The sequence below is a fragment of the Myotis myotis genome, unplaced genomic scaffold (genome assembly GCF_014108235.1).
Source record: "Myotis myotis isolate mMyoMyo1 unplaced genomic scaffold, mMyoMyo1.p scaffold_m19_p_5, whole genome shotgun sequence".
Classification (NCBI taxonomy): Eukaryota; Metazoa; Chordata; class Mammalia; order Chiroptera; family Vespertilionidae; genus Myotis; species Myotis myotis.
In genome coordinates this window covers 84,061,543-84,088,517 of record NW_023416357.1, presented here as the reverse complement: position 1 = coordinate 84,088,517, position 26,975 = coordinate 84,061,543, and the positions used below count along the sequence as shown (strand labels likewise).

At 46.8% G+C, this 26,975-nt stretch overlaps 1 protein-coding gene across 4 annotated transcripts; it reads right to left on the bottom strand.

Moving 5' to 3' along the window:
* Window positions 1–26,975, bottom strand: RCC1L (RCC1 like). 4 transcript variants are annotated; one of them, XM_036309341.1, is made up of 12 exons: window positions 26,580–26,972; window positions 25,508–25,637; window positions 19,479–19,607; window positions 18,581–18,647; window positions 17,940–17,991; window positions 16,152–16,236; window positions 13,912–14,093; window positions 9,274–9,361; window positions 8,249–8,422; window positions 5,844–5,929; window positions 904–998; window positions 1–785 (listed from the first exon to the last, which is right to left on the bottom strand). In XM_036309341.1, the coding sequence occupies exons 1-11, from the start codon at window positions 26,901–26,903 to the stop codon at window positions 921–923; spliced, it is 1,395 nt and encodes a 464-aa protein (XP_036165234.1). In that variant the 5' UTR covers window positions 26,904–26,972; the 3' UTR covers window positions 1–785; window positions 904–920. The 4 variants fall into 4 exon arrangements, 3 of the variants coding, with proteins under 3 accessions (XP_036165234.1, XP_036165235.1, XP_036165232.1); XR_004967560.1 differs by lacking the exon at window positions 1–785 and adding an exon at window positions 7,504–7,582 and having other exon boundaries at window positions 983–998; window positions 26,580–26,974; XM_036309342.1 differs by lacking the exon at window positions 5,844–5,929 and having other exon boundaries at window positions 26,580–26,974.

Here is a 26,975-nt window from a genome sequence, read left to right as displayed (position 1 = left end):
TTAAGAATAAAAATGCAGAAAACAGACTTTATTCCAAAAGAGGTTTTTAAAATATATTTTTAAAGAATAAGACAAGTTACATTACTCTTTGTTTTCCACAATTTCTGGATCTCTTCTCCAGGACTGGCACTGCAGCCAAGCTTCTGCGGATGTGTTCGGAGCCCTCAGCCACAAGAATCTGGCCTCCATCTTCTTCCCGCGGGGGCTTCTCCACTTCTCCCAGCCGGGCAGTGAGAATGGTTACGAGGCTGATGGCAGCCACGAGCCCATGGGGTGCCGGGCTGGCGCCCACTCTATTTTCAGGGAGAACCCCAATCCAAGCAAAGGATTTCGGCATGTCCCACCAGCAAGCTGGCTTTCAGGGTCCACTTTGGGAGGAGAGACCTGGATGAAAACCCCAGGCCGAAGCCAGCCGGCTCCCTCAGTCAGGCTGGGCTGCCCCGTGCCCACACACGCTCACCCTACCTCTGCTGTGCTCCAGGGGCTGCAGAAGCCGCCTGAGCACTGCACTCTGTCAGGCTCCTTTCAAGATCAAACAAAATGCATATCATGAGCAAATATTTGTGAAGACCAGTTTCTCAGGCCAGACGCGACTCCAGAGGCCATCCCGTGCTCCTAGGAAAGAGCCGAGACATTCTAATGATCCTCACCACGCTGGGGCCGCAGGGCCTGGGGCCCATCTTCCTGCAGACCAGCCCGATAAAGGCAGCCGTGATGTGCTGCACTGGCAGGTCTCACCAGAGCAGGGACCACGTCTCCGGACTTCAGGCTGCACCTCCTAAGGGCTTTAGGAGAGAGTGTCACACTTCATGGAGGGCTCTCGTCCTCTCTGAGCCCCATCAGAACCCCGCGGGCTGCCTCTGCTGAGCAATCCAGGTGGGTCTGAGGCCAGGGCAGGCTCACCTGGGTCAGTAGGAGATTCAGATGAATGACTTGGCCAGAGTCACCATGTGATCCACACCACAGGCCACATCCACGGGCTCCCCAGGCATCGTCACCTGAAAAACAAGAGCCAGCACACAGTGAAGGGAAATGGCCAACTGGGGGACAGACAGGCTTGGCAGTGGCCCCAGCTGGGCCTGATCCGGGCCCTGCATCTCGGTAGGTGACGTAGCCTCTCTGAGCCTTGGCTCCCTCCTCTGGGTGATAAATGGGGACACTGACAACCTACCGAGCAGGTCTGCTGGGCCGAGCAAACGCAATCACCATGGAAAGGCCATCTGAACTCCCCACCTGGTCAGCAGTGGGCGTTACTGTCCAGCCCCCAAGAGGCCACTGTGGGCACAAGCACGAACCCTGAGTGACATCCCACAGAGGTTAGTCCCCTGCAAGTATCACCCCGCCAGAGGGCAACCCTGTTCTCCGGCCAGGTGTTGAGTAGCCTTTCCTAGTGTCACCACCGTGGCTCACTAGAGTGGCTGGAAAAACCCTTTCTCCTGCTCTCAGGTCCACTGTGGGAACTAGGCCCCTGGCCCCGGGTCTTTACCCACTTTGCCCCCAGCTCCAGCTCCAGACACGGGCACGTGAGTCCTGTCACCCTCATGGAGGGACGCTGTGCCTCAGAAGGCGCCCAAGGCCTGGCCAGCAGACCTACCGACACTGCCCATCCACGCTGACAACACTCAGCACAGGAAGGCCCGACTCTCAAGGTAACAGCAGCCTCCCGGGATGTGGAGGCCTCTGTTTGCCTTTTTATTTATTTATTTAGGTTTATCCTCACCCAAGGATATTTTTTTTTAGAGAGAGAGAGAGAGTAGAAGGGAGGGAGGGGGAGAGAGAGAGAGAGAGAAAGAGGGAAACATTGATGTGAGAGACACATCAATTGGCTGCCTCCCACATGTGCAAGATGGAACCTGCAATCCAGGTATGTGCCCTTGACTGGGAATCAAACCTGCAAACCTTCAGTACACAGGCCAACACTCTAACCACTTAGCAACACTGGCCAGGGCCTGCCTGTTTGCCTTTAAAATGACTCATTGTTCACAGCCTGGCCTTGGAAATGAATGTGTCCATGACTCAAGGATTTCCATATCCACATGGCCACCCCAGTTCTCCAGAAAAGGGACACTTTCTACTTGGTGCGAAGAGAAGCAAATGCCACGTACACTGTTTTCTTAGATGGCAAGTTTTAAGACACTGCACTTGTACCACTTACTCCTCAGCCCTCAGCTACAATGGATGCTGCTTTTCTGACCAGATCCGAATCCTGCCATCCTGCCGGGGTGGGCAGTGTACAGCTGGAAAGGGGACCTGTAACAGCCTGTGGAGTTTACTGAGCTTAAGAGGGAGAGGCCTACTCCAGATGGCCTGGCCTAAAAGCCCAGAGGCAGCATTGCCGACCCTGCAGCTTGGCGCCTTTGGCATGGAGAGACAAGTCCATGAAGGGCTCCTGGCCACAAACAAACGGACGCTAGTAACCAAGTTGTGCTCCCCTTCCCTCCCTCCCTAAACAAACGTCTTTGGCAAAGCCTATTAGAGAAATCACTAAACAAACAAGAAGCCCTGCCCCAGCTCATCGCAAAGGCTCGGAGATGCAGAAAGCGTTCCAGGCTGGCCAGGGACGCAGGGGAAAGCCTGCCACCTCTGTGGTGACCAGGCCCAGGCGAACTCTTAGCAACCCCCCAGGGCCATTAGAGCACATTTCATTGACCACTGTGGGCGGGGGAAGTGCCCCTCTCCACAGTAACCTGCAGCCTGGCTACTGCATTTACCACCTCTGTCCTTGTTCCCCAAGTGCTCTGGCCATTAGGGCCCAAGGCAGAGTAGACCACTTGCCTTGGTTTACTCGCCAGGACTATGGCCTGGCCTCGGAGGCCCACCTCTCTGTGGCACAGTGGGGGGGGGGGGGGGGGGTGCCGTTAAGCAGGCACTCGCAGTCTGTCTCTGAACTGAGTCCAGAGAAGAATGCCCTCAGCCATGTTTTATTTTCGTCCTTGTCAAGGTTAAAAGGAGCTTCTGTTCTAAACCAATTTACGCTCACAACATTACTGCAAATGGAAACAGTTCTAAAAACCAAAAGCACCTTTAGCCTGAGTGACTGAAAGGTTTGAGCAAACTCAGTTTAGGAACATCTCTCTCCACAGGGACAAGTTCCTGAATCAAGCACCCATCAGGTGAAAGACACGGGAAGGCTGAGAGCACTGCCCCTGGGCAGTGGCCGGGCCCAGCAGACTTGCTGCTCCCACTTGGCTGCTTCTGAAATTCCCTTCCTGGCATAAGCGAGCAGGCTGGGAAAGGAAAAGAGCTTGACCGGCAAGGAGGCACTGCCCCAGAGTGCCCAGCTGCCACAGGGCACCTCTCCCCCAAGGTGGCCATGTAAGAAGGAGGCCTGAAGGCCAAAGGGTTTCCCAGCCTGTGCTCCCAAACCCAACCTGGTACTGACCAGAGGAGCCATGGCGAGGGGGCAGCACCGCCTGCAGCAAGAAAACATCCTGGAAAGCTTCGGAAGGAGAGGTTTAAATCAGGTGGCTATGATGTCACTACATGGGCCTACAAACTGAGGGAGAAGCCCAGGTTCTGTGAGTCCAAGAACAACTAGTTAGTGCCTTGTAGGCGCTATAAATAAGACTTCACTCTTCCTTTTTCTTTCTTGGAATCCTTTTTAAATGATGTAACACAGCCCCCACTGAAGATTAATAACAAAATACAGTGCTTTAAGCTTAAAAACCTCCTGTAATTTTTTTTAAGTGAATACAACAGAACAGACAGAAGGTCCAGCTACCCAACAACAGACAAATTGAATATTAAAGGAATCCAGCTTGGTTGATCCAAAACCTGGTTCCTGCCACCACCTTTGTCCCAAGCCTCAGCCTTGCACCTCAAGCTTGCAGAGTGGAAAGGCCAGGTCACCAGATCTCAGCACCATTCTTCAAGCTCTCTCCTCACCCATCCACAAAGAGCTCAACAAATGTACAAGAAGGAGGACAACAGTTTGGCAAGAAAGCAGCCAAGTGTCCCTTTGCTGATGGTACAGATGTAGAGAACAACATTCCCAAAGGGAGGTTTGACGAGTGATGAGTCAATGAAGGGGGGTCTGGTCTGAGTGGCAAGTGGTGTCAGCCCCCAGCAGCCTGCTCCTTCCAGCTTCACAGCAGGGCCCGAGGCCTGGCCCAGCCATTTCAATAAGGAACATGCTATCAGATTTCAAATCTCAGTTTATGGCTGTCCTACGTCTTCACTCTAATCTGGAGGAAATGGAGGCAGGTGAGGAGCCCCTCGTCACAGCAGTCATTCGTCCAAACCCCAGGTGCTTTACTGTTTCCTAAGCCCCCCTGCAGAAAGGCCTTTTGGTGAGGTTTGAGAGAGGGCAGTGAGGAACTACCAAGAAAACAAGCAGGATGTTTAAATCACATTATCGGCATTTCCATTACCTGCGGTACCATCCACTGTCCGTCAACTGCCTCCATTCCTCACACATGATGACATTTTCTAGCTCAGGGAATAAGCGAGGGAGCGCCAGCCAGCTCAGGGACAACTCTGGTCCACAACCAGTTTTTCTAACAAGTTCAAAGTCTCTATTTTGACCTATTCTCTTAGAAACTGCACCTACTGTAAAGGAGTCAGGGCCTGCCAAGTTCACAGGGACCAGGAGAGTCAGCAGCCGAGGGGAGGGCCAGTGGAAACAAGCCCCTAAAACAGTGATGGCGAACCTATGACACGCGTGTCAGAGGTGACACGTGAACTCATTTTTTTGGTTGATTTTTCTTTGTTAAATGGCATTTAAATATATAAAATAAATATCAAAAATATAAATCTTTGTTTTACTATGGTTGCAAAGATCAAAAAATTTCTATATGTGACACGGCACCAGAGTTAAGTTAGGGTTTTTCAAAATGCTGACACGCTGAGCTCAAAAGGTTCGCCATCACTGCCCTAAAATAACAAGGAGCCTCAAAACCTTCTGCAGTGAGTTCTGGACAAAGCCTTACTTCATTTCTTTTGCATTTTTACATGTGCTTTCAAAAGATATTTTACACAATTTCAAAGCACACTATTAAAATCAAACTTGTTAAATACTTAGACATGTGCACGCTCGCGCATGCACGCATACACACACGCACTTCCAAAGGCAGAGGCTGTCTCTGGAGGGAACATCAGACACCAATTCTGGTGGCTGCCTCCGGGATAAGACATGGGAAACTGATTTTTTCATAATACACTTTGTACAAGGACATATGTTCTGTATTCAAAAAAATAGCTTTTTTTAGAACTTAAAAAACCTAGTAAACAACACTAAGATAAACTACAATTGAAGAAAGAACTTTTTCTCCTTTAATTTTGAAATGAGCCTTTTTGTCTAATTGCATCTTCCCCCTAAGAAAAACCTTTCTTTTTTCACTTTGGTGCCTGTGGTCAGGCATTCTAAATATTAAACATCCGGCTTTCTTTTAAATTCACTGTAAACATTCCTCGGCACAGGCCTCTGCAAAAGCTCCTGGCATGCCAACCTCTCCATCCCAACCTCTGCGTCAGCATGGAGCCTCGTGCACCCAGCCTGCAGCTAGCTCCTCTCGGAGGCGTGTTTCTGTTTCCTGCTCCACATCCCCAAGGACAGCCTCCGATGAGGCTTCTTACAGAGCACCAAGGGATGGAACCGACACAGGCCATTCCTCCCACGGCTCACTCAACAGGCCACAGGAAGGAGCAAAGGGCAATGAGCCCACAGCCAGAGAAGCTGGTGCTGGGCGCTGGCTCTGCGGCCTCACCTGATGCCACAGAGCAGGAGGGCAGCTGGGACCCGGAAGCGGGAGGCAGTCCTGGGGACCCGGTGCTGGAGCGCTGCTGCCACATCAGGTGCATCTGCCCGGTGAGCCTGCCCGCAAGCCCGCCCAACCCAGTCTTACCCTCCATGGGAAATACTGGTCTTCTAGGCGGCCAATTCCCAGGCACCCTCGGATGTTTTTGCCCCAAACAAACAGCTCTCCTTTGTCTGCAAAGAAAGGAAAATGGTGGCTTGGTTGGGACTAGGCCAAGGCCAAGTCTCCAAGAAGAGGAAGGGTCATGAGAACAGGTTTTCCAGAACCTGGTACAGACAGAGCCCAATGTTAAACTTCAACTTCTACCAGACAAGTAATGCTTCCTTTTGAAGGGAAGTATACAGCCCCATACCAAAACCATGTCCAAGCCCAGACTTAGAGTGTCCATCATGTGGGAGATGAGAATGTGCGTGGAGCAGAGGGCCAAGGAGGCTCCCGCACAGACCACTCTGCTCGCATCCCATGTGGCCCCTCACCCACAGCTATGTCCAACTAAACCTTGCCTCCACAAGTCCTGAAATACGAGCATCCTCAAAGTAGGAAGATTGCCATTCCTTGTCTGGGTTTCCGCATGTCAAGTGAGTGACACATGGTGACTGGGTACCTCTATGGGCCAGGTCTAGGTCTGTGTGCTAGCAGGTGGGACAGGACAGTGACTACACATGCTTGGTTCCTGTCCTCATGGGACTAGTTGAACAGCTAGAAATAAACAAATGATCAAACCAATACATACATGCTTACACATTAACAGTACCAAGAAGGAAAAGGACCGAGAGGCTGTTATAGAGATAGCCGAGGGGACTGCATCTAGACCGGGGCTCTGGGAATGTCAACCTCCAGGAAAGGACCCAGACATGGCAGGGCAGCCTTCCCACAACCAGCCTTCAGTTCTGACTTCCATCCCCATCAGCTTTGGGCACTCCTTGATGCAGCGGCCCTATTTAGCTCCCCCACATCTGGCAAGCAGAAGTAGAAAAGGCAGGGGGAAAGCCAGGACCAAAATAATCTGGGCTGATTAAATAAGGAATCCTTTCGTTACAAGCTGTCAGAGCCCCTCTGGTCTGTCCAACACCCTTGTCCTCCAGCCTCAGATTTTACGTGTTTAACAGAACAATTCAGTCTGGTCCCAAACTGTTAGACTTCAGGGTAAACCAACCAATCCCAACTCCCAGCTGGCCTATGCAAACGCTGAGCATACAGTCAGGGGAGAAACCCACGCTCTGATGTTCTCTCTACTGAGGGACAGTAACTGGCACTTGGGGGAAAGCTACCTAGGGATTTCATTTCAGTGTGACCCAAAATGGCCACACGGATGACACCAAACAGAAAGAGTCTACTCTAGTGGAACACTTCATGTGGGTTTCCAGGTATGTGGCTTCGCATACCTGGAACAGTCTGGAAAATAGATCACTGACACCTCCAGAATTAGTCCACAATGACTCTTATTTACTAAGTTGAAGTAAGAACTAGGTTCATTTGCAGATGGCAGTGGCTGACTCTGCCTGAGTGGCAGTGAGCGATCCCCGCCCATCAGCGCTGCTGCCACCTGGTGCTGTAATGCACAGTCAGGCAAGACTTCCACCACCAGCACAATGGTCCGCACCGCAGCCCCAAGCCTGGTGCTCAGACAATTCTGAATGGTGATCGTCTGGAGCAGTCCTCACATAGCATGGGGCCAGAGCACACAAACAAGAATGACCCGAACTGACTGTCCCAGCCAGATGTTTAAAAGAAAACAATTACTTACCATGAGACAAGGAAATAGTGAATTTGCTTGAGAATCACAAAATGAAATTAAATTAATACAGTCTGATGATTCAAGTCAACTAAAGAGGAACAAATTGAACCAACAGTCACTGTGGTGGAACAGGAGATGTAATCAAGAAAAGCACACATTCTAGAGGTCTGCAGAGTAACTGGATATGTTATGGCTGTGTCACTTGGCAAACCTTTGCAAAAATCTCCATTTCAGCCTTCCCTTTGATCATTCTCTCCCCCAGCACTTTGGAGAAATTGGGCAGATTTACTTCCACAAAACCACGGACAGTCTTACAAGTCTGCCCCTTGCCATCCCACGTTCCTGGGTCAGATTGGGGTTTGGGCTTCGTCAGGCAGTGGGATTAAGCCCCACACATTCATTTCCTAATTATCTACCATGGATTTGCCAAACCTCTGCTGGTTTTCCCCCAAACCCCCAACACACTCAAGGGTCCCCTCTCCTACCACCAACTGGTATCCTCTTGAGAAAACTCACTTTCACATTAGCCTGACCACAAACCAAATGAACCAAGACAAAACTCCAGGATGAAAAAAAGATACACATTATACAACCCCAGGCCAAACAACTTCTGGATTAGCCACTCTCTTTAATTATCCGTACAAGGGTACCGCACCCCTGGATGGATGGAAACTGAGAGCTGCCACCGTCTGAGGTTGAAGCTGAGAGAGTGAAGCTCTGTCAGTCTCCGGGGCCGCATGGCTTGGTCACTTACTGGTAAGGGCAGCAAAGTGGCTGAGTCCACATCGAATGCGGGAAACCTGGACGTCTGGGTTGAACTCCGTTAAGCCAAAGAGAGTGGGTGGAACCATTTCTGGAAGAGCAGTTTCCACTAGGTTTGGTCCTTTCCCAAGAATTCCATAGCCCCAGACAAAAACATGTCCTTCTCCTACATTACAGGAAAAACAACGGTCAGTAAGTCAAACCAAGAGCAGCCCTCACTCACTAGAAATTCAAATTGCACCACCAACAAGCATTACATCCCCATGCATTTTTCCCCTCCTTGCTTGGCAAGAACATGCTGACAGATATTTCATGTTTCTTTTCTCCTCTTTCCAATTCTTGTTTGTGGAGTATGTCTAGCCAGCTCACCAATCTCAGAATACAAACTTCCTACATCCTGAAAGTAACCTGGACAGGACCAATCCATAAATCATCCAGAAACCCCATGTGAACACAGGACAGCCCTCGAAGGACAGTTTCTCCCAACAGCTCTGTGTTTCACAGTGATCAAAAGACCAAGCCAAGTAACTAAACAACTTTTGGGCAGATTCCTAAAACTCTAGAAATGATTTTTTGGTTATAAAAAGTTTAATGCTCATCAGTGGTACCAGATGTTTAATCCGAGAGGCATGGACCTCAGTATCTAAACCCTAGGCTCTTCTCCTCTCTGCCTTTGTTTCCTGGCAGCCTCCCTGGAGAAGGCAGAGCTGGAGTCTCTGGCCCAGGCTAAGGGACAGGGAGAAAGTTCACTCTCCATTTCAGAGGTCTGCTACAGAATTTCTAAGCTCTGTGCTGTCTACTTATATATCACGGCTATTACCTTTCTGTCAAGAATGTCACTGTACCCTCTATTAGCTGAACTCAATCTAACTAGATCTTCCTCCCCACCCCAACACTCCTCCCCCCGCCACATTCCCTTCCTCACCCAAGGTCTGCTGCCTATGAGTCCAATGGACACCGACCTTTCTCTATGCAACCCACCTAGAGCTGCCCAGTGACTCTGCAAGAGGGTCTCACCATTTAACACAGCACAGCCAGTGCCACCACATGCAGCCTGCTTCACCTTGCCCACTCCTGAGAAGGGTAAGCACCGCGGGACGTTCACCTAAATCAAAGGAAGGGTCCACACTGTTAGGAAGACAAACCAGTGAGAACTTGGAAATAATCTGGTCTTGTGTACAGAGTGTATAAGTCCCAGTTCATTTATTCAGCCCACAAGTATTTCCCAGACATTGAACATATGCTACCTATCTAACTAGGTATTAGGGATGAGGAGGAACAAGAGACCTGGTCCTCTCTTAGTCTAGTGGAGGAGGCAGCTGCCAGCCTAAATTAACATAAAATTAATTTGTGCTCAATGCAATGAAGGCAAGTACATGGTCTCTGAGAATGAATGTCAGGGAGACCGACCTAGTTTGAGGGGAGGAGCAGTCAGGGAAGGCTTCATTTTTCTCCTGCTATCTGAAGGATGAGTAGAGGTAACTAGGTGAGGGAAGAAGAACAGGATATTCCAAGGAGGCGAGATGGAATGTGTAAAGGGAATGAGGTGAGCATGGCACATTCAGGGAGGTTAAACAAGGTCAGAGTGGCTAAAGCAGGGAAACGGGTGGGGGGAAGGGGACACACAGTACAAGATGCCGGTGGGGAGAGGGCAGCCAGACCATGCAGGATGCTGCGGAACTTCTAGAGGGGAAGAAACATTGTGGACTTAGGTAACAAGGGAGAAGGACCAGAGCGTGGGGAGGAGCACGAGTTCACTCTTGAACGTATTGAACTCACAGTGTGTAGAGATGACCAAGTGGAAATGTCAAGCGCTACTTGGCGATGTCTGGGACTCTGATGGGTAAGCATAGATGGTAAGTGCAGCCGTGGGTATGGCTAGGATCTTCTAAAGGGGGACTATGGAGAAAAGAAGAGCAAAATCCACGCCATGAGGGTCTCAACATTTAAAGGCCTGGCACAAGAAGAGACCCAGTAAATGAGACCAAGAAGGGCCTGGCCAGCATGGCTCAGTGGTTGAGCTTTGGCCTATGAACTAAAAGTCACTGTTCAATTCCTGGTCAGGGCACATGCTCCGGTTGTGGGCTCGATCCCCAGTGTGGGGTATGCAGGAGGCAGCCGATCGATGATTCTCTCTCATCATTGATGTTTCTATCTCTCTCCCTCTCCCTTCCTCTCTGAAGTCAATATATATATATATATATATATATATATTTTAAAAATGAGACCAGAAAGGGACACTGAGAAAGCTAAGAGAGCACTAGAAGAGTCTAGTCATAGGGCAAAAGGAAAAATGGTTTTCACAAAGATGTCACGGTCAATGTCAAATGCTGCTGAGAGGTCAAGAAAGATACAGAGTGGAAATGTTCTCTAGATTCTTTATTATTATTCTTAGCAACATAGATGTCATTGGTGTCCCTATCAAGAGCCACTCAGCAAACTCGTAAGGGTGGAAACTAAATGGAATGGACTGACAATGAGGAAACAGACAGTAAGTCAATGTAGCTCCTGAGAAGCAGGCGGTAAAGCAAAGGGGTAGGGATGGGGAGAATGGAAGGAAATGGAGGAGCCACCTAGGGCTTTAAGATGGCAGACATACAAGTCAGGTGAAAAGACTGATGGAGGCAGCAGCAGAGAAGGACAGGTTAAAGTTTTGGGAAAGAAGGCCCAGCAGATAGAGGATGGCTCCTGAAAAGGTGGAAGGCGATGGGATCCAGGGCAGAGAGAGAAAAATCAGCTTCAGCAGGAAGAGATACACCTCCTCCACCGCTGGAAAAGGAATGGGTCTAGGGTGGGTACAGACACAGGTACGTGTATGTGAGCCACAGCAGGAAACTGAGGGCAGTCTCATCCAACAGCATCTGTTTTCTCTATTAAACAGGAGGCAAGATCTGCTGAGAGTGAGAGATGGGAGGGTCAGGGGTTTGGAGAGTGAAATGCGGCCAGCTTAGCCTTCCAGCAGGATTTGGTCTTGGCGCCTCTACTGAGAAATAACTTTGGGAAGATAGATTGTAAGTGCTTCAGTGAGAGCCACAAATCTTCATAGATTCACTTTCAAACGGAAACAGCTGAAAGATAACAGTCCCTAAGTTGACTCCAAAGGAATAAAGGAGCTTACCAGCCCAGAAAACGTAGGCCCAGATAAAGTGGGGCTGTCAGGATGGGGCGGGGCCTCTGCTGCTTGGCTCTCAGAGAGCTGCTTTACCTCACCGTGCCCTGGCATGGGGCCCTCGGCAAGTGCTGAGAAATGCTCTCGCACAGCCACTGGAACACACCACTGCTGTCACTGACAGGATGAGGCTTAGACCGCAGTAAAGAATCTTGGTTGTGATGGGCTACTTCTAAGATGACCCCTAATAATCCCAGGCTCCTCCTATTCGCACCCATGTGTAATCCCTGCCCTGTGTGGGGGCTGGACCTACTGACTTGCTTCTTCTTTTTCTTTCTTTCTTTTTTTTTTTCCAGAGAGGAAGGGAGAGGGAGAGAGATAGAAACATCAATGATGAGAGAGAATCACTGATGGGCTGCTGCACACCCCCTACTGGGGACCGAGCCTGCAACCCAGGCACGTGCCCTTGACCAGAATCAAACCTGGGACCCTTCAGTCCACAGGCCGACGCTCTGTCTGCTGAGCCAAACTGGCTCGGGCCGGACTTGCTTCTAATGAGCAGAATACCAGCATTAGGGAGGGAAAGTCACTGCCAAGATGAAGTGATAAAACACTGGCTTCGGTCTCACTGGCACTCTCTTGCCTTCTCATGTGCTCACTCTGATGAAGCCAGACGCCATGTTGCGAGTGACTACATGGAAAAGCCTACGTGGCAGGGAACCATGGGAGGCCTGGCCAACAACTCTGAGCTGGCTGACTGCCAGCAAGGAGGTGAGGCCCCAGTCCAATAGTCCACAAGGACCTGCATCCTGCCAGCAACCCCAGTGGGGTCCTGAAAGCAGAGCCTTCCCCAGGTGAACCCTAAGATGACTGCAGCTTTTGAAAGACTCAGAACCAGAAGACCCAGGTAAGCCAGCCCAAGATTCCTGCTCCACAGACACTGTGAGGTAATAAATGTGTGTTGTTTTAAGCCACTAAGTGTCGGGGTCATTTGTTATGCAGCAATGACAGGACACTGGACCTGTCCCCCACAGGAAGGCCGGAGAGACGTTTTCCTCAGGCCTTGGCATTAGGAAGAGCAGTACTTCTCCTGAACACTTTGTTTGCTACTTATTTTATAGAAACAATGAATCATTTCATTGACCATTTTCTCTCTGCTTTGGGTACTAGGAAACTCAGAGCCAAATCTACAACCACTTCTAGCCCCTGAGCCAGACCACAGAGAATGCATTTTTTCATCTCTTAGCTGATCTTAGTTTTCCTTTGTGCAAGTTTATCATTAACATATATTTAAAACCCCTTCTGAAGAAAAAAACAAACACAACCTTCTGTATTTTTCAAAGTTTGATATTAAAGAATGTAGTGTGTTTTTTAAATAGTCCTTATCTTTCAGAGATACATACTGAAACTTCTATAAAAGAAATATAATACCTAGGATTTAAAATAATCCTAGGATAGAGTAGATGGAATTATAGATGCAACAAAATTGGCCATTAGGGAGTATGGGCTTTTTTTTGGGGGGGGGGGGTATATTAGGGGGGCAGATGAGGTTAATGAAAATGTCTGGAATTAGATAGTGGTGATGGTTGCACATCCTTGTGACTATACTAAAAACCACTAAATTATATATTTTAAAATTGTGAATTATATCTCAATTTTTTAAATGGGCCATTAGTTGGTAATTGTTGAACATGGGTAATGGGTATATAAAGATTAATTAAGCAGTGAGCTCTACTTTTTGTTTAAATTTGAATTTTTCCTTAATAAAACATTTAAAATTCTACTGTATTGTAATCATGGTGGCTTGCTTCAGTGAGGAGGATGGGCTAGTGGTGAGGAGAGGCTGCAGGCATGGCTTCTGAAGGGCTGCTAGTATTCTACTACTTGACCTAGGTGGAGCTGCACAGGTGTCTTAATTGAGCTGCATGCATATGATCTGTGTGCTTTTGGGGCATATGTTACACTGCAACAAAACACAACAGTGTGACATCGTAGGAACTTAGGTAAATAGCCTCCTTATCCAGGCATACCTAAAATACTGCCCTAAACCAGGACTATCTCATCAAAGTATTGATTAAAAAAAATGGCTTTTGCACTTAAGCTTTCTTTCTGGGCTCCAATGAAATTGTCAAGAACTTGAAACCTTACCCAGCTGGTGTGGCTCAGTGGTTGAGTGTCAACCTATGAACCAGGAGGTCACAGTTCGATTCCCTGTCAGGGCACATGCCCTGGTTGCAGGCTCAATCCTCAATAGGGGCATGCAGCCGAACAATGATTCTCTCTCGTCACTGATGTTTCTCTCTCTCCCTCTCTCTGAAATCAATATAAATGTGTGTGTGTGTGTGTGTGTGTGTGTGTGTGTGTATATATATATATATATATTTTTTTTTAAGATCTTAGAGCCTTGAAGAGGCAGTCTTACAACAGGTTCGGTCTTAACATTCTAGCACTTCATACATCACACTTTGGTGAAGAACCTCTTAGAAATGTCCTTACCACGCTATATTTACAAACCTCCCAGCACCATGCTATAAGCGACCTCATACCTGTGTGGAGTCCGTGACAGAGGCCAGCTGCAGATACTCAGAGTTGCCCCAACCAAAGAGGTCTCCATCAGCTGACACAGCCAGGCAACAATCACCGTAGGTGGCAACCTGGACCACCTTCACTCCTGCAAGGTCTCCACCCAGCTTGGTGGGTACACTGGTGATATTGTAGTGACCCAGACCTAATACAATAGAAAATACTTTTAATAATTTATTCTACAACTTACACAGACTTACTATAGGCCAAACACATTTTGAGCTCTTTACAAATATCAAAAACCCTAACTGTTCCTCTGCATGCCAGGCAACTTCTATCTCCATGTGCTCTCAGAGGCAGAAAAAGGCATCACTGTAACTAGATCATATGAAAACTCCTGGACTTTTCTAGGTCCAATTCAAGTTAGAAAAGTTCTCAAGATGAAAGCCCACTATACAATGAACATATGAGACCTTGCATATATTAAAACGAGCAACTTCTAATGCACTGCTGAGCTTGCTGGAAAAATCAAGGAAATCTCTACAGTTCAGCCACCCAAAAAAAGTAAACAGAAACAGGCAAATCAGAGTGGTGAACAGTAAACAGGACAACACAGGGCTTGCCTGAAGGACAATGTCATTATCAGCATTTCAATGGAGGGTAATCCCTGAGCAGCATAGGGAGGCAAAACACTAAACCACAGACTCTGGCTTCCAGGGGCTTCCTCACAAGGGGCTCAAAGCAGGGTCATACTGGCATCAAAAGCTACTACCAACAGAGTAAAAAGGCAAAATGGGAGAAATACTTGCAAATCAAATATCTGATAAGAGATTAATATGCAGAATATACAACAAATTCAACAACCACAACAAAAACAAATGACCCAATTAAAAAATGACCTTCTTCAAAGATAATATACAAAGGGGCAAGCAATAAGCATATGAAAAGATGTTCAAATCACTAATCATTAAGGAAATGCAAATCACAAATGAGATACCACTTCACATCCATTAGGATGGCCACTAGTACAAAAAACACACAAAAATAACAAATGTTAGGGAGGATGTGGAGAAAGTAGAACTTCATACATTGCTGGTAGAAATGTAAATGGTACAGCTACTGTGCAAAACAGTATGGCAGTTCCTCAAAAATTTTTACCTGGAATTACCATATGACCTAGCAATTCCACCTCTGGGTATATACCCAAAAGAGTTGAAAGCAGGGTCTCAAAGAGATATTTGTACACCTGTGTTCACAGCAACATAATTCCAATAGCTAAAAGGTAGAAGCAACAGATGAATGGATCAACAGATGAATGGATAAGCATAATGTGTTATATACATACAAGGGAAAATTATCCAGCTTTAAAAAGAAAGGAAATTCTGACAGATTACACAATGGATGAACTTTGAAGACATTATGCTAAGTAAAATAAGCTAGTGACACAAAGAACAAATACTGTATGATTCACTTATACAAGGCACCAAGAATGGTCAAACTCATAGAGGCAGAAAGTAGAACAACAGTTGCCAGGGGCTGGGAGGAGGAAAGAATGGGGAGTTACTGTTGAATGGGTATAATAAAGTTTCAGTTTAACAAGACGAAAGAGTTCTGGAAATAGATGGTGATGAGGGTTGCACAACAATGCAGATGTGCTTAATATCAGTGAACTGTACATCTCGAAATGGTTCAGAAGGAGCCGTAACTGTGGAAGTTGTATTAACATGAAAAACTGTTTTATATAAATTTAAATGATAAAACAAACATATAAAAATCACACCAATGCTATCATTACAACATAAAAAGATATACTTATATGAACAAGGACTGGAAGAAAACATGAGACGGAACAAAGACAATTTGGTGATGGTAGGATTACTGAGGATTTAAACAAAGATTTAAATCTTAAATTTAAAGGCCCTTCAGATAAATTTCAAAAACAAAAAGATTAAATATACAAGGTGTGAAAGCTTATCCCTCATTCCTTCCTCCCTTAATGATATTCTTCTGAAATCAGTTAAAATGGAGCTCCTTTTAGGCGGCACTTGTTTCTTTACAAGGCTCAGAGCTCCTTTGTTGAGAAGTGGCTCCAATCCTCTATCCAATTCTTTATAATTCATTCCTATGGGAACGGGGACAGGAGAAACGTTATTGTTCCCCAGAGAGGTAAGAGTCAAATTAAGGAAGATGGGTTCTAGCCTATGAGAGCCCTGCAGCTCACAATGCCATACTGCACCATCCCCCAGGGTGAAAGGCACAATACCTGTTTGCCCATCCGCACCCCATCCACAGGAATAGACTTCTCCTTTATCTGTTAGGAACAGACTATGGTCCTGACCACAGGTGACCTATCAGACAAACAGAGGTAAGGTTGATGAGAATTCTTCGAAGCCCAGCATCCTAGTCAATGGACCTGAAGCCCAGTACCATTCCCTACCGCTCCGGAGCACCAAGCAGACGGGGTCCAGCAGGGAGGATGCCCCACACTGTCTCCATCTCTTATTCATTCTTAATGTACTGCACCTAGCCGTCTCCCACTCCACTGAAACTGCTCTTGCTAAAGTAAAGTGCCAGGTGTCCTAAGGAGCAAGCCTAAGAGCTCCTCCACTGCCTCCACACCTGAGGAGCCACTCCCTCCTCCAAAAGCCTTTCTCTTCACTATTCCCCTTCTGCCTCTCTCAGCCGCTACTTCCTACCCTTCAGCGGGGGACTCCTCCAAAGTTCTGTCCTCTGCCCTCTTCTCTCCTGCCTTCACATTTCCCAGGAGACTGCATCCATTCCCAAGGCGTTCACTGTCACCTCCGCATTGTTACCTCCAGTCCCAACAAACCTACTGAGTTTGGACCTATTTTCCTAACTGTCTAATGAAAAGCACTATTTATTGAACACTTAATATGTCAGGCACTTTGTGCTAAGTCAATAACCAAGACCACCCAGTAAGAAACTGAATCTCTGAGAAGTTGGGTAACTTATCCAAAGTCACCCAGTTAATATGTGGAGAAGCAAGGAGTTAAACTTACATCCCTGTGACTTTGAAACACTACATTCCACTGCAAATCCACTCTCTCACTCCTCCGAGCACCCCCTCTCCCAGCCAAACCACGCCTGCCCCTCCTCCAATAGGTCCCTATCTAGGTTGAGAACATGAGCAGCCAAGTCATTTGCCTATGCAATCATGCTCAGCTCCCTCTAGCACGCTCCCTGCCCCGCTAATCAAGGCCCAAACTAGTCAATTCTCCTTATCTGTCTCCCACCATCCCTTCTCCCCACAGCTTCCCAAGTGACCTTCATCCCTTCCTCGCCCCTCTACTCCATACCATGGCCAAAGTTACCTTTCTAAACAGATATTGATTTGGCTGTCACTCCCCTTGATTAGAACCTTTGATAGGCCCCAACTGTCAAGAGGATGAAGTCTAAACTCCTTAGCAAGGCATTCAAGACCTCGCACTGTCCACTCGGAACGTGTCTTCCAGCCCATCCCACACCACTCCCCCGTAAGCATACCAAACTCCAGCCCCACTGCACGTTCTCAGCAGTCAGCGCCTCCAGCTGCTCCCTCCCCTCTGCCAGAAAACTGTTCCTCCCATCCTTCCCCAGTCTACCTGGTCAATTCCTCTGCTACCTCCCCCATGGTGCCTTTTTTCCCTTCCATTCCACCCCTGCTAGACTTAACAAGTCCCCTTCTGCTACTTCTATAGCACTTTCTGTATACGTTCACTTATTTAGGTGTTCATTGTAAGTACCGACCATGTGCCAGGCACTTCGTCAGGAAAGGGAATAACATAAAGCCAGGCCTGATGACAGTGCTCTGATACAGCTGGTTTTTTAACCTGTGTCTCAGACTAGAGTGTTATCCCCCAAACCTGATTAAACTTTGTCCACTGGCGATCTACTGCGAATTGTGGCTACAGTAAGCAAGCAGTAATTTTTACTGAATGATTTATTAATTCAGAAAATCTGCCTACCAAGTTTGCCATCATTCCACCCATCTTTCCCCCTTTCAAAGTGCCCCAGGGAGCAGGATGAGTGGCTTTCAGCCCATGCCTCTTACCTGGACCACTTGTCCATCGAAGTCCTGCATCCTATGGACCTTGTGACTTTCACTACACCAGGAGCAATTTGGGGAGAAGCAAGAGGTATGTTCATGGCAAGCACTGTGGGGTTCTGGCCGCTCCCCTGTCCCCTTAACTGTGGCCCCCACGTATAGTAACTATTAGAAAAACTTTCAAAGTCAAATATAATGGCAGAATTAGGCCAAGGTGTGAAAGTAAAACAAAACAAACAAAACCCTTTGATGATTTTCATATGCTGCCGGAGTTGAGACTGGTAGTATTCAGAATCACCAGCACAATGCAATGAACTAGAGGGAAAATGTTTTTTTGTGTGTGTTTTTTTAAGACTAAATGAATAAGACTGAAATAGAGGGGAATTTTTGCAGTTAATCAATTTGGTTAAAAATACAAAACTAATTAAAAAAACTTCTACACATCACAATCAATGCTCATGCGCCCTCCCCTCCAACCTAGCTAATGAATGGCGTTCAACCTGCAACGGAACAATCTTCCCCACAGTTTCCAGTGATTTCTCACTGCTCCTCACACACATGAGGAACCCTCTTACTGCTCTGTGATCTATCACTCAAGAAATGTTTAATGTTTAACACAACTGGGGAAAGGGATAGCAGGAACTTACCTGTAAATTTCATTTTCGACCACTTTTCTTCCACACTGCCCATAAGAATTGTTTCCCATGCTGAAAACTAAAAAGTAACACACCCAATTAAATAAGTTCTTCAGATTCATGGAATCCTAGAATGTCAGGACTGGAAGGGGGTCTCAAAAGTGATCCTAGTCCAACCACTCACCCTAGCTGCCATTTGGTTTCCTTCTCCAACATTCGCATCCTGCACAGGCAGAGCCACAGGCATGTTGGGGTCTAGACCTGCCACAGCAGTGTGCGCCACCTTTACTGTCCCTTCTGCCCTCCCCTCTGGGCCCTAGTTCCACCTCTCAGCAATCCCACCTTACACAAGGTAAGCACCTCCTGTGAAGGCCTCAGCACCCCCATTTCTTAAACCTGTCACTAGGTTGCCCTTGATGCAAAAATTCCTCTTGAAAAAGCTCCTAAACACTCTCTTCACCTTTTCCTACAAAGCACACTTAGCCAGAAAATGAAATTTGAAAAATTTAGTCAAGTTGGCCTTTCCACAGATACTGCTGTTGTGGAGAGGGTGGGGGTTACCCAGAAGCCTGGACACTAAAAGGCCCCACCACCTGGAAGAAGTGTTTAGCCAACAGACTTCTTTCAGAAGCAGCCCAGCTCGGTGAGTTATGCAAAGGAAGGGAGAGGCCTTGGTAAGGCTGCCTGATGTGTGTTGTCACACCTATAGATAACCTAGATTTTCCAAGAACCACTGAGAGCAGAGAGCATAAAAGATTTAGCAAGATCTGCCCAATACAGCTCTCTTGAGCATTCTACTGATCTGCTCAGGAAATGCCAACAGCTTCACTAAACAGACCTGGCTCAATCAAATGAGCCACTTTAGGCCCAATGGCAAGAAAGAAGTTCCCCCTCCTCCATTAGTCCTTACCTCCTTCACTGTCTGTGAGGACAAGCGAGTGGGCTCTGCCACAAGAGACCTGCAGCACCCGTGTCTCCTGAGGCCTGTCCAGAGGCAGTGGGACCGGCGAGGGCTCCAAAACATACTCGTATCCCCTCGCTGAAACAAAAACAACCGGGCTTATTACACTGACTGAGAGTCACAGCACTTCCAGCATTAGAAATCGTATCATTGAACGGCCTCGTTTTCACTCAGTAAGACATCGGAATGACCTACTCAAGGCACATAAGCTGGTCGCCAAGCTAGGACTGGTCCCCAACTCCAACCCACTGCATCCCATTGCCTCCATTACACATTTATTGAAAAGCATAATAGTCTTTTAATACCATTTGAATTTTTAAGGAAAGTTGCTGGGGTCCAACCCCAGCAGGTCCAGGGGTCCCCAAAGGTGTGGACGGAGTCGGCGAAGAAGGAATGACACTGAGACAGCGTTCAGTTGATCAGCAGCCTAGCCAGGATCTGTAGCCAAGTTCTGGTTAGGATCTCCAGCCAGGTTCTGTGTCCATGTTCTCTTGCTAGGTTCTCCAGCCAGGTTCAGTCACCAGGTTCTAGTCAGGTTTTCTTGCCATGTTCTATCCAGGTTCCGTAGCCAGGTTCTGTCTCTAGGTTCTTCAGCCAGGTTCTCTCGCTAGGTTCTGTCTCTAGGTTCTGTCTCCAGTTTCTGTCCAGGATCTTTTGCCATGTTCTCTCCAGCGAAGTTCTTCTGTCTCTAGGTTCTGTGTAGGTTCTGTGTCTAGGTTCTGTGTCCTGTTGTCTTGTTACATCTGTATTTATACCAGTTGATTCCAATCCTATCAATCTCTATTCCAAAGGTTAGGGCATTTCTTATCTCCATTCCAGGGAGTAAAGATTATGTAGCTTAAGCATGATTGTTCGTAGTTAAAGTGATTACTTACCCGCCAGGCGCTTAGTTAAGGGGTTTTACTCCCTCCCTAACTTCAGGGGAAAATCCCTACCTGGGGAAACAACCTTTCTCTGAGAGGTGACTTTGGTTAAAACACATAGTGCCAAGAAGGTGAGCAAACATATTAAGAACAGTATGCCATATATGCCAGGTCCCTTGAAACAGCAAGGATGGACTGGCTCCCGGCAGAAAGTAAAAGCATTTTCTTCCTGAAATACCCACTAAAACTTCAGTGAACAATAAACATTGTTATATTAAGAGGAAGCAAAAAGAATACGTAGATGCATTTACTTGCATATACATTAAATCACTGTAGAAGGATAACCTAACAACTAAAAAGTAACCCCCCCAATTAAATCAGTTCTTCAGAGTCATGGAATCCTAGAATGTCAGGACTGGAAGGGGGTCTCAAAAGTGATCCTAGTCCCGTGGTCGGCAAACTGCGGCTCACGAGCCACAAGCGGCTCTTTGACCCCTTGAGTGTGGCTCTTCCTAAGCCTTAGAAGTACCCTAATTAAGTTAATAACAATGTACCTACCTATATACTTTAAGTTTAAAAAATTTGGCTCTCAAAAGAAATTTCAGTTGTTGTACTGTTGATATCTGGCTCTGTTGACTAATGAGTTTGCCGACCTAGTCCAACCACTCACAGGCTGTCTTCAGGGACATGTGGCTGGGAGGACAGAGGTGGAAAGCAGACTTTTCATCATATAGTCTACACTGCCTTTAGGATTCTGTATTATACAAAGAAGAAAATTTTAATATTCCAATAAGAGGAGAAATTTTTTAGAAGTCATTCTACAGAAGAACCTTACTGTTGTTTACAATCCTACTAAAGAAGCCAGATTGGTCTATGTAAAGAATTCCTTTTGTAGGTTTTAAATGATGGGCTTTTGAATATTTAAAATGTAGGCTGGAGTTAAGGAGAAAATCTGCAAATGTACTACTCCTCAACTTATACCCCACTAAATAACCACTCTATTTTTCTCTTTTGAACCTCATGCTAAAAAAGATCTTGCCTGCCTGGTCAGCAGGGCTCAATGGTTGAGCGTCGACCTATAAACCAGGAGGTCACGGTTCGATTCCCGGTCAGGGCACATACCCGGGTGGCAAGCTCAATCCCCAGTAGAGGGTGTGTAGGAGGCAGCGATCAATGATTCTCATCATTAATGTTTCTCTCTCTCTCTCTCTCTCTCTCTCTCTCTCTCTCTCTCTCTCTCTCTCCCCCTTCCTCTCTGAAATCAATCAAAATATATTTAGGAGGGAAAAAAACCAAAAAAAAATTTGCCTACCAAATAAATGATTACTGTTATAGCAATAGACCTGCCTATTTGTTTCATTGGTGGCTAATATAATTTTCAGACAGTTTTTGATCAGCATGGAATAATATGCTTATCACAGTAAAATTATATGACTCTAGGCAAAAATCAAAGAAACTAGACAATGTTGTTAGTTTACACAGCCTTATTAGCTGAAAAGATTCAGTACTTTAGAATATTGAAGAGACTCACATGCCCCACTACTATCTGTATAGAGCCCTAAGGGCCAGGAAGCTGTAAATACATAACATTTAAAGGGCATCTGGCTCTAGATCCAACTACCAGTTGACAGGAAATATAAAGGATCGTGTTAAGTGGAAATGCAGGCAGCAAACCCCAAACTGAAAAATTCTATAGGCTAAACAACCTGATTTCTTTAATAAATAAATTTCAAAGGAAAAAGATTAATACAGATTTAAAAGACTTTCAAAAGTCTTATCAAACAAATGCAATGGCTGGATCTTATCTGGATTTTGATTCAAATAAAACAAATTTTAATGTATTTTTATTGGTTTCAGGGAGGAAGGGAGAGGTAGAAACATCAATGGTAGAGCATCATTAATCAGCTGCCTCCTGCATGCCCCCTACTGGGGATCAAGCCCACAACCCAGGTATGTGCCCTGACTGGGAATCAAACCATGACCTCCTGGTTCACAGGTTGATGCTCAATCACCGAGCTACACAGGCCAGACTCAAATAAAATATTTTTATTTTAAAAAATATATTTTATTGCCGAAACCGGTTTGGCTCAGTGGATAGAGCGTCGGCCTGCGGACTGAAAGGTCCCAGGTTCGATTCCGGTCAAGGGCATGTACCTGGGTTGCGGGCACATCCCCAGTAGGAGATGTGCAGGAGGCAGCTGATCGATGTTTCTCTCCCATCGATGTTTCTAACTCTCTATCTCTCTCCCTTCCTCTCTGTAAAAAATCAATAAAATATATTTAAAAAAAATATATATATATATTTTATTGATTTTTTTATAGAGAGGAAGGGAAAGGGATAGAGACTTAGAAATATCCATGAGAGAGAAACATCACTCAGCTGCCTCCTGCACACCCCCCACTGGGGATGTGCCCGCAACCAAGGTACATGCCCTTGACCAGAATCGAACCTGGGACCTTTCAGTCCGCAGGCCGATGCTCTATCCACTGAGCCAAACCGGTTTGGCTCAAATAAATTTTTAAAATAAAAATTTAATGACATTTGTGAGACAACTAGCAACTTGAACACTATCTAGATATTTCATGATATTAAGGAATTATATTAATTTTAAAAAATATATTCCTTTTTTTTAATCCTCACCTGAGGATGTTTTAGAGAAAGGAAGGGAGGAAAGGAGGGAGAGGGAGGCAACATTGATCAGTTGCCTCCTGACCAGGAATCGAACCCACAATCTAGGTATGTGTCCTCATTGGGAATTGAACCCTCAACCTTTCGGTGTACAGGACGAAGCTCCAACCCACTGAGCACATTGGCCAGGGCTATTGTTAATTATTTTTAGGTGTGACAATGTTGTTTTACTTTCTTTTAAAGAGTTCTTACATTTTTAGATATGTACTGAAATATTTATGAATGAAATCAATAATGTTAGGATTTGCTTCAAATGTACTGAGGGGAAGGTGGTGGTAATTAATAAAACAAGACTAACATGAGCTGATGACTGCGGAAGCTGGTGACAGTACACGGGATGCATTACTCTATTCTGTCCATTTCTGCATATATCTAAAATTGTTCTTAATAGTATAAAAAATGTAATGTCACATCTTACAGCTAGTAAGACTTCAATACTAACTTAAATAAGAATTCTGATATAAAATTAAGTGGAAAAAAGGCAGAAAATTAAACATATGCTGTGATCAAAATAAAATACGTATTTGTATATGAATGAGAAAACAGAAAAAAATGAACAAAAAGGTCTGTTCTAGTATGTATATCTAGGTAATTTCTCCCTTAGTTTAAAAAACGTCTCTTATTGTTCTTAAAATACTGTTTGGCTAATGTGTACTTTTAAGAATGTCATTATAAATAATTTTTTACAATCCAACTTTCAAACAACTGGCATAAAGACTCCACCTTAAGGATTTAATTGAATTCCCCCCGAGACCATATCTAGGCACCGTAAAGTATTGCAGGCTCTCTGCAAGATAGGAAAGAAAGGTCATCTCTTAGGGGTCAAAAAGGAACATCTCCACTTATCAGCAAATGCCTTTTTGCCTAAAGATTCAATTTAATTACACCAAAGAGGCTGAAAAACAATCTACCCCAAATGATTTCAAACAACATCCTTCAAGACTGCATCTATTTTGTTGTTATGCTTTGGTTTATGTAATGACTAGTGGCCAGGTGCACAGATTCACACACTGAAAAGAAATTAATTAGAAGAAGTATTTTAATATCGCTATTCGCCCTTTCTCTATAATAGAAGTGTCAACCAAATTCACAATCGACAATGACAGATCGAAACACACGCGTGCTTTATATGTATCACGCATGTGCAAGTCAACTTAGTCTTTTATATATATATACTAGAGGCCCAGTGCACGAAAATCGTGCACTTGGGGGGGGGGTCCCTCAGCCCAGCCTGCACCCTCTTGCAGTCTGGGAGCCCTTGGAGGATGTCCGACTGATGGGGAGTGGGCTGAAGCCGTCAGTCGGACATCTTCGGTGCTGCCACAGGGGCGGGAGATGGTCCCACCACCGCCGCTGCACTCATCAGCCATGAGCCCAGCTCAGGGCTTCTGGCTGAGCAGTGCTCCCCTGTGGGAGCGCACTGACCAACAGGGGGCAGCTCCTGCGTTGACTGTCTGCCCCGTGGTGGTCAGTGCACATCATAGCAACCAGTCATTCCGCTGTTCAGTTGATTTGCATATTAGCCTTTTATTATATAGGATAGAATAAACCTGCTTAATTAGAACTGCTTTCTGATGTAGCTAAACTTTTTCCAGTCCAGTGAAGCACCCCAACTTCTCTTTCAGGTAAATGTCAGCAACTCAGCAGTAAATATCAACACGAAGCAGATTATTATTGTAGATCATGCAGGAAGAACAAAGGGTAAAATATTTAACTGCAGCAGTGTTTGACTATATTCAGAAAACCTGGAGTCATTTTCAAGGTCCACCATTTCTTACTTCTTTTCAGTCGGTCAAGTTTCTAAACTTTCTAAATCTCCATTTTCCGGCTAATGAAAAGAAAACAGGATTCTACCAAGTCTCCTATCTACCTACTACAGGACTTCTGAGGATCAAATGAGATGAGGCATGGGAAAATGCTTCACAGACATTTGGTTAAAGTGTAAAATGTTTGCACCTGGCTATAAAGCAAGTCGTGTTCCTGGGTGGAAGAAACTCCAAGGAGGCTAGGGAGAGGAAGCCAGACATTGCTACGTGACATCATTACCCGGCGCCCACAGCCACCGTTTTGGGCTAGGCTGAGCTGTGGGCTGCATTTTGTGCCATGGGGTTTTGGCAGCGTTGGCTGCGATTTGGTGGGCTGTCACTCCAGGGTGGTGTTGGGGCCTGTGTCCCACTGCGGGGAAGCCAAGTGTTGCTTTGTCAGCACCAGGTCCACGGTGCTGTTTCTTTGTAAATGGCCAGTGCGAGTCATAGCGTCTGACCCCTGGTGGTGAGTGCATGTCATAGCGACCAGTCAGACTCAGAGGGACACTCAGCATATTACCCTTTTATATAGATAGATAGATATATATAGATACACATGAAAATCCAAAGGGAGCTCTCAGACTAGTTACAGCAGAAAGAAGCCAAGTTGAGAACGCTCACTTTTATCTTTCCGGCTCCTGTGAAATCCAAGCTGAGAATCTTTGTTGAGGCCCATACCCCAAACTTTCGTAACATCCTTGGTTTTTGAGGACAGCAATGTGAATCCATAGCCACAAGCGGCTGATGAAATCTGAAAAAGAGTTCCCAATTTGTGATATCAAGTTTTACTCAGCAATTTATGACCGGTAACTTATTCAATTTAAGAACGCATACTGTTAATACAGCAACACACTGTTGATTTTTAAAAAGCCACAAACTGGCAGAAAATATCTGCACACATCATATATGTGATTAAGGACCTATAGCCAGAATACATCAATTACAACTCAATATTAAGAAGTAAACAACCCAACTTTTCATTCACCGTGAGCTTAAATTCCCTGTTTATCTTGAGCTCCTCTTTTCCATTAAAAGATCGTTTGTTATCCTTGACAGAAGTCAGGAGCCAAACTGGTTAAACCTGCTTCTGCTTCTCTTTCATCCCCCACCGAGCTTTACACAACCATCCATCCCAAAGCCTCCCTTTCTCTGAGCACTGGCTTCCGGGATACACGCCGGGCGGAAGCGGGGCGGAAGCGGGGCGGAAGCGGGGCGGAAGCGGTCCCTCGCTGCGATCTTTTCCATCCGAGACGTGTAAAGGCCTCCCGTGAGAATCACTAGTGTGTTCGGACACGCCCCCTTCACTCCCGTTCCCGCCCCAGCTAACGTTTCCTTTCCCTTCTTCACCGACTCCAGCTGGCCCACATTTTCTCGGACCTTCTGGAGTCTCGGGGTCCCAGTGCGAATCCCACTGCACGTGCACCTACCCGCTGTGGGGCCTCCCTTTCCTTCTGTCTAACTGGGGGGACAGCCCCGCCTCCCGAGGTGACGGGCGAATGACACGAGCGGGCCCCAACCGCTGGCAACAGTTCAGCCTCTCAGGTGAATGTCGGCGGCGCCCCCACCGCCCTCCCCTCCTGGGCCTACTGCTCGCTCGGGGGTCGTCCTCCGGAAGTGGGACCACCCAGTGTCGCTAACTCCTCCAAGAGGCCCCGTGCCAAGGGAGGGGGAAGAGGGGAGTGGCGGCCCGCACCTTTTGATCCAGCTCCAGGCGGTAGGGCACGGGCTGGATCCTGCGGCGCGGCCGCAAGCCGGCGCGGGGCTTGGGCTCGGAGCCGGGCAGCACGAAGGTGGGCACGCCCAGCGCCCCCGAGAAGCTGAAACCCCACACGAAGATGCGGTCGACGCGAGCCGCGCGCTCGCCCACGTACTGGAACACGGGCGCGTCCGCCTCAGCCTCCGCCGCCTCGCGCCGGCTCCGCGAGCGCCAGGCCGCGGTCCAGTGCCCTCGCCACGGCCCCAGCCCACGCAGCCCACGCCCCGGCCGAGATGCCGCCGCCAGCGCCGCCAGCGCCATCCTCTGCTTCTCGCCTCAGCGGCTCCTGGGCGCCGCCATCTTGCGTGACCCTTGACCCCACGCCCCGGCGGA